The sequence below is a fragment of the Neophocaena asiaeorientalis genome, unplaced genomic scaffold (genome assembly GCF_003031525.2).
Source record: "Neophocaena asiaeorientalis asiaeorientalis breed wild unplaced genomic scaffold, Neophocaena_asiaeorientalis_V1.1 scaffold657, whole genome shotgun sequence".
In the NCBI taxonomy this organism is placed as follows: Eukaryota; Metazoa; Chordata; class Mammalia; order Artiodactyla; family Phocoenidae; genus Neophocaena; species Neophocaena asiaeorientalis.
In genome coordinates this window covers 503,618-511,784 of record NW_020172727.1, presented here as the reverse complement: position 1 = coordinate 511,784, position 8,167 = coordinate 503,618, and the positions used below count along the sequence as shown (strand labels likewise).

At 37.4% G+C, this 8,167-nt stretch overlaps 1 protein-coding gene across 2 annotated transcripts in view; it reads left to right on the top strand.

Annotated features, from left to right (window-relative positions):
- The window catches only part of REPS2 (RALBP1 associated Eps domain containing 2), a 221,126-nt gene that overhangs the window by 203,094 nt on the left and 9,865 nt on the right, over window positions 1-8,167 (top strand). For both annotated transcript variants that reach the window (XM_024740315.1, XM_024740314.1), the window contains exon 17: window positions 1,478-1,583. In XM_024740315.1, coding sequence (XP_024596083.1) covers window positions 1,478-1,583 — 106 coding nt within the window. The remainder of the gene's footprint in view (window positions 1-1,477; window positions 1,584-8,167) is intronic.

The window sequence follows — 8,167 nt, the reverse complement described above, 5'->3', positions numbered from 1 at the left end:
CGTACTGCAAAAAAAAAAACAAACAAACAAAAAAAAAAAACCCCAAAAAAAAAAAGATTTTACATCTATATTCAGGAGGGATATTGTGTCTAATTTTCTGTCTTGTTAGGTTGCCCCTTTCCAAGTCCTTTGGCTAGAGAAAGCAGAATTTTGGGGAGGCTTTATATTATCTGCTCTCATTGGCATTGATGGGATGCATGAAGTGAAAAAAGAAAACCCAGGGAATTCATGGCTATTCTTTCCCTGGGTACTGAGTTCCCTAGCTGGTTTACCTTCTTCACTCCACTTCACTTCACTTTGCAGAGTCATCTTATATTATTCTGTATATTATGTCCAGGGTTTTAACTGTATTTAGTGGAAGGAATAGAGAGAAGTGTGCCTACTCCGTCTTATCCTGAAACCAGAAATGCAATCTATATCTTGTAAAAAATAGATTTTGAAGCCTCTTCCCTGCCTATTTATGGGTTAAAAAAATATTAATCTTTCAACTTGTTGGGGAGGGAGCATGCCTTCTACAGGTGAGCAGAGTGGCTAGCATAGTGTGTATTCGTAGTGAACAGGCACCAGATCTCTCTAGTGGTCACAATGCATTCTAGTTCAGTCGCTCTGGCCTAGAACCCTTCTCCCAGTGATTACAAATACGTTTGTTTTTCTAGGGGAACTTAGATTGCCCTTTTGCTCTGAGGATTCAGTATTTCTTGCTGTGGGATATAAGGATATAGGTTCTACAACCACATTGACAGTTTTGAGGGGGAAAGAGGGTGCTGAGAAAAATTAGGGCCAGACAGGCAGTGTAAGCAGAGACGGTAATGGGCTGGGTGGGATGTGTGGTCCCCTTAGTTATACCTGTTCTGTGAATTTACTCTTGACTTAATTTGGGAAGACTAGTATCAAAACACTTTTGTGTTTTTCTCAAGTGCCACAGAATGTATGTTGGTGTATGCACACGCACACACGCACTCACACACATACACACTCAGGCATTCATGCCAAATAATAAAGAAATAAAAGAGAGGTATGTAGACTGGCTAAGTTAATGTAGGAGTTTTTGCTAAAGGGAATATTCTTCTATTCTTTTCCTTCACACTTGTCCACGGGGCCACTTGCAGTTCTTTTAAACACCATTAATAATTGCACAAAAAGGGCATTTCAGTTAATGTCGTTTGTCAGGAAGAAATAGTTATTAAAATGTCTTTGGATAAATGGAACGAAGAGTGTTTGAAAAGGCCCAATTCACAGCTTTTCTTCAAGTTAGAAAATGGACATTATTTCAGGTGTAAATAATTCATCCCAACAAATTTGTTTCCTTTGGTGTGTGCCTGCCTGCCTGCCTGTGTGAATATCTGATTTTATTTTTGGAGCCCTGTGACATTAACGCCTTGTTAGTTTAGCACTTACTGTGAGTCGGAGAGTTCTGACCCACAAGGATCCAGACCTCTAAGTCCTATTTCAGTGAACTGTTTGTACTTTTTTGTAGACAGTCTTCCAAACAGAAGAAGGCTATTCAAACTGCTATCCGCAAAAATAAAGAGGCAAATGCAGTGCTGGCCCGGTTGAACAGTGAACTCCAGCAGCAGCTCAAGGTAAGGAGCTTCCTGAATTTGGATTACCAGCTTTGTGTCTGTCTGTTGTGTTGTGTTTTGACAAACATTGGTTGAGCATCTGGTTCCATTCCTGTTGGTAAGACTTGCTCTTCGTTCTCAGACTCCTTTTGGAAGGCAGAGTTGCTGTATTTAAGTTTCATAGGTTGGTTCTTGGATGCTTAGAGGAAGACTCGTACCTTTAATATGCAGGCTGCATATTGTGTGCTAGTTAAAAAGACAGAGAAGCTATTACAAACGCTCTTTGAAGCATTCTTTATTGTCCAAGCCTTCTGGGTAAACCCCTCATTTGTTTAGATCCTCCATGAATGATGCTATACTTATTTCAGTGTTAAGAGGGTGGCCCTGATCCTCTTGAAGGCTAACTCCTGCCCTGGTGTCTTGGAAATGGTTCCATATCAGCTTCTCAAGGACATTACCCCATCCTCATCGCCTGTTTCTCTTCACCATTAATCTCCCCTGTATTAGTTTCCCAGGGCTGTCCTAACAAAGCGCTACAAACTTGGTGGCTTAAAATAGTAGCAACTTATTCTCTCCCAGCTCTGGAGGCTAGAAGTCTGAATCACGGTGTCAGCAGAGCTATGCTATCTCTGAAGGCTCTGGGGGGGAATTCTTCCTTTCTTCTTCTGGTTTCTGGTGGTGGCTGGCAGTCCTTGGCTGGTAGATGCATCACTCCAGTTTCTGCCTCTGCTGTCACATGGCGTTTTCTCTGTGTCTCTCTGTGTCTGTGTCGGAATTCCTCTTTTTATTGTGCCCTCTTTTTATAAGGATACCAGTCATTGGGTTAGGGCTCACCTTAATCTAGCCCAGTCTCATTTCTAACTAGATTATATCCACAAAGACCCTATTTCCATAGAAGGTCACATTTACAGGTACGGGGGGTTGGGAGTTAAACATATATTTTCGGGGCACCCACGACACCCCCTGATTCTATGCTGGATCATTGCCACCCACACATAAACATGCTCTGGTGTTGTCCAGTGTAGTGACGCCACATCCTCCTTCAGCTGCTGCCCCGTCTCTCTGGTCTCCTTTTCACAGCCAAGTTTCTTAAGAGTTGTTTTCATTTATTGTCTCTTATTCCTCACCAGCAGTTTTCTCTCCTTCCACTTCGTTGTGGCTTTCATTCTCCTCCGCTTACACCCCTCTTACAGCCAAATTCAGTGGGCCTGTTTTAACATTATTTGGATTTTCAGAAAAATCTATGCCATTGACCGTTGACCATTCTTTCCTCTGAAATGTCCTTTCTCACTGGTTTTTGGGATATCATACTTTCCTTGTTGTCCTTCTACTTCACTGGTGATTCCTCTTTAGCAATCTCTGCTGTCCCTTCCTTTTTCATTTTCTCTTTCGTTACTACCCTGCTTCGCCCTAATTTTTTTTTTTTTTGGCTGCGCCATGTGGCTTGTGGGGTCTCAGTTCCCAGATCAGGGATTGAACCCAGGCCATGACAGTCAAAGCCCGGAATCCTAACCACTAGACCACCAGGGAGCTCCCCCTAATATTTTATTATGAACATTTTCAAGCATACAAGAAAGTTGAAAGAATCATACAGTGAATATTTTCATAGCCACCACTTCAGTTCTACCATTCACATCTCGTTATACTTGTTTTATCACGTTTTTCTATCCCTCTTACCTGTCCTTCAGTCCATCTTATTTTTAACATGTTTTCAAGTAAATTGCAGACATCTGTATGCGTCCCCTAAATATTTTAACATGCATATCATTAACTAGAGTTCAATATTTTTACAAGTTTTTCTCATGTTGTAAATTTTACATACAATGAGTGTACAAATCTTAAGTGTACACTTGCTGACTTTTAAACAAATGCATCTACTTATGCATCTCAACCCCCTATCAGAGATATAGCACATTACCATCTCCCCGGAAAGCTCCCTCATGCTCCTTCCCAGTTAATTTCTGCCCCACTCACATAGAGGTAACCACTATTCTAAACTTCTTAGGTCATACTGTTGCCTATTCTGTAACTTTATGTAAATGGTGTCCCCTGACATGTACTTTTATGGAAAGCTTCTTTCACTTAGTATTATGTTTTTGAGATTCATTTTCATTGTTGTATGTCTCAGTAATCTGTTCCTTTTTATTGCTGAGTGGTGTTCTATCGAGTGAATATGCTGCAATTTGGTTATCAATTTTCCTGTTAGTGGACACCTGAGATGATTCTAGTTTTTGCTATTTTGAATAAAACTACATTCTTGGATAAGTCTTTGTGTGGGAATATGTTCTCATTTCTCTTGGGTAAATTTCTAGGATTAGGATTAGTAGGTAATATGGTGATTGTGTGTAATTAGTTTTAATAGAAACTGCTAGAGCTTTTCCCAAAGTGGTTATAGCGTTTAGTACTCCCACCACTACTGTGTGAGAATTCTGGTTGTTCCTCATCCTCGCCAACACTTGGTGTTATTGTTTTAATTTTTAGCAAGTCCTGTGGTGAGATAGTTTTTATTTTACATCTCCTTAGCACTTTTCTATGTGATTATTTACTTTTCATATATTTTATTTTATGAAGCGTCTTTTCCAAATATTTGGCCATTTAAAAATCATTTTCAGCCGTTTTTTTGGAGTTGTAGGTAGATGCTTTTTATATATCTTGGTTACCAGTCCTTTGTCAAGGTATATATTTTATGAATGTTTTCTTCTAGTCTTTGTTTTGCCTATTAATTTTTTTAACTGAGTCTTTTCATGAACAGAACTTTTTAATTTTGATAAAGTCTGATTTATCATTTTTTCCTCTTACGGTTTATTAACTTTCTTCCTATATAGGGAAACTTTGCCTACATCTGAATTATGAAGATATTCTCCTATGTTTTCTTCTAAAGTCTTTATTGTTATAACTTTTACATTTAGATCTATGATAACATTTGTTTTTTTTTAAACTACTTTATTGAGATAAGATTGTACATACCTCAATAAAGCTGTACATATTTAATGTATGCAACATGATGAGTTTGGAGATAATTATAAATCCATGAGTCTCTCACAGTTTATGCCATAAAACTGCCCATCACCTCTAAAAATTCCCTCTCACCCTCATTATTAGTATTTATTTTTATTGAAGTATTGTTGCTATAGTTGCTGTACAATGTTATGTAAGTTATAGGTGTACAATATAGTCATTCATGATTTTTAAAGGTTATACTCCATTTACAGTCATTATAAAATATTGGCTATATTCCCTGTGTTATACAGTATATCCTTGTAGCTTATTTTATACCTATTAATTTGTACCTCTTAATCTCCTATCCCTATAATGCCCCTTTCCCCTTTTCTCTCCCCACTGGTAACCATTAGTTTGTTCTTTATATCTGTGAGTCTGCTTCCTTTTTGTTATATTCACAAGTTTGTTGACTTTTTTTTAGATTCCACATATAGGTGAGATCATACAGTATTTGTTTTTCTCTGTCTGACTTATTTCACTTAGCATAATGCCCCAAGTCCATCCATGTTGCTGCAAATGGCAAAATTTCATTCTGTTTTATCACTCACATAATTATCATTTCTTTTATGTGGTGAGAACATTTAAGATTTACTTTCTTAGCAATTTTTAAGTATGTAATACAGTATTGTTAACTGTAGTCACCATGCTATACATTAGATCCCCAGAACTTATTCATCTTATGATTGGAAGTATGTACCCTCGCCCAACATCTCCCCATTTCCTGCACGACCCTCCCCTCAGTCTCTGGCAACCACCATTCTACTCTGTTTCTATGAATTTGGCCTTTTTTAGATTGCACATATAAGTGATATCACATGGTATTTGCCTTTCTCTGTGTGACTTATTTCACTTAGCATAGTGCCCACAAGGTCCATCCATGTCACAAATGGCAGAATTTCCTTCTTTCTTACAGCTGAATAATACCCTATTTTATGTATGTACATCTTCTTTATCCATTCGTCTGTAGATGGAAACTTAAGTTGTTTCCATATCTTAGCTATTGTATCAATGCATAATGCTGCAGTGAACATGGGAGTGCACATATCCCTTTGAGGTCCTGATTTCATTTCCTTTGGATACCCAGAAGTGGGATTGGTAGATTATATGATGGTTCTTTTTTTTTTAATTTTGAGAAACGTGCATACTATTTTCTGTAGTTGCTGGATCAATTTACATTCCGACCAACATTGCACAAGCATTCCCTTTTCTCTGCATCCTTGCCAACACTTACCTCTTATCTTTTTGATGATAGCTATTCTAACAAGTGTGAGGTGATATCTCGTTGTGGTTTTGACTTGCATTTCCCTGATGATTAGTGATGTTGAGCACATTTTCATGTAGCTGTTGGCCATTTGTTTTAGAATGTTGTGTTTCCATTTTTATTTGTTTCAAGATATTTCTTTGATTCCCCTTTTGACTTCTTCTTTGACTCATTGGTTGTTCAGGAGTGTTTTGTTTAATTTCCACATGTTTCTGAATTTTCTCGTTTTCTTCCTGTTACTGATTTCTAGTTTAATAACTTTGCAGTTGCAAAAGGTACTTGGTATGATTTTGATATTCTTAAGTCTGCTAAGACTTATCTTGTAACCTATCATATGATATATCCTCGAGAGTATTTCATGTGCGCTTGAGAAGAATATGTATTCCGCTTCTGTTGGCTGGAATGTTCTGTATATGTCTGTTAGCTCCATTTGGTATAAAGTATAGTTCAAGTCCAACATTTCCTTGTTGATTTTCTGTCTGGATGATATACCCACTGTTGAAAGTAAGGTATTGAAGTCCCCTACTATTGTATTCTTGTCTATTTCTTCCTTCAGATCTTTTAGTATTTGCTTAATATATTTAGGTGCTCCGATGTTGCCTGCATGTATATTTACGATTGTTATATTTTCTTTATGAATTAATCCCTTTAACATTACATAATGACATTCTTTGTCTCTTGTTATAGTTTTTGGCCAAAAGTCTATTTTGTCTGGTAAAAGAATAGCTACCCTGTTCTCTTTTGGTATCTACTTGCATGGAATATCTTTTTCATCCCTTAATTCTTTCTTATGTGTGACTGTAAAACTGAAGTGAGTCTCCTGTAGGCAGCATATAGTTCAGTCTTGTTTTTTAAATCCATCCAGCTGCTCTATGCCTTTGGACTGGAGAATTGAATTCACTTACATTTAAAGTGAATATTGATACGTAAGGATTTACGAATACCATGTTACTATTTTCTGGCTATTTTGTAGCTCTTGTTCTTTTCTTCCTCTCTTACTGCCTGCCTTTGTGAATTGGTGATTCTCCATAAAGGTATGCTTTGATTGTCTTCTCTTTATCTTTTGTGAATCTACTCTAGGTTTTTGTATTTGCTTTGTTGTTATCATGAGGCTTACATAAAATATCTTGTAGATAATAACAGTCTATTATATGCTGATAACAACTTAACTTGGACTGTGTATAAAAACTCTACCCTTTTACTTCCCCCTTTTTGTTTTTGATGTCATCATTTACTTCTTTTCATATTTTGTATTCATTAACAAGTTATTGTAGCTATAGTTATTTTTAATATTCTTTTCCTTTAACCTTTATACTAGATTTAAGTGGTTAACACACTACCATGTTCAGTATTAGAGTATTCTGAATTTGACTATATACTTAACTTTACCCCAGTATATTGTATGTTTTCATGTTACTAATTAGTGTCCTTTCATTTAGCTTGAAGAACTCCTTTCTACATTTCTTGTAAGGCAGGTCTAGTGGTGATGAGCTCCCTCAGCTTCTGTTTGCCTGGGAAAGTCTTTCTCTCTCCTTCATTTCTGAAGGATAACTTGGCTGAATAGCATATTCTTGATTGGCAGTTTTTTTCTTTTTCTTTTAGCACTTTGGATTATCATCCCACTCTCTCAAAGGGTGCCTGCTGAGAAAGCCACTGATAGCCTTATGATAGGTCCCTTTTAAGTTACAAGCTTCTTTTCTCTTACTGCTTTTAAGATTTTTCTCTTTGATTTTTGACAAATTTATTATAATGAGTCTTAAAGAGGAACTCTTTTTTTAAAAAATAAATTTATTATTTTATTTATTTATTTTTGGCTGCATTGGGTCTTCGTTGCTGTGTGCGGACTTTCTCTAGTCTCGGCGAGCAGAGGCTACTCTTTGTTGCAGTACCCACGGGCTTCTCATTGCAGTGGCTTCTCTTGTTGTGGGGCATGGGCTCTAGAGCACAGGCTCAGTAGTTGTGGCGCACGGGCTTAGCTGCTCCGCAGCACGTGGGATCTTCCCGAACCAGGGCTTGAACCCGTGTCCCCTGCACTGGCAGGCGGACTCTCAACCACTGTGCCACCAGGGAAGCCCTATTTTTAATTTTTTAAATGAATTTCCATAGTGTTTTCCATAGTGGCTGCACCAATATCTATGATACATTTTGAATTAAGTTTTTTGTATGCTGTGAGATTAGGGTCAAAGTTCATTTTTTTCCATACCAGTATCATTAATCTAGAACCATTTGAAGAACAGAGTTTCTTTTCCTCCTTGGATTACTCTGGTGCCTTTGTCAAAAATCTAATGACTATATAAGTGTGATTTATTTATGGGTTCTTATTCCACTCTATTAACCTATTTGT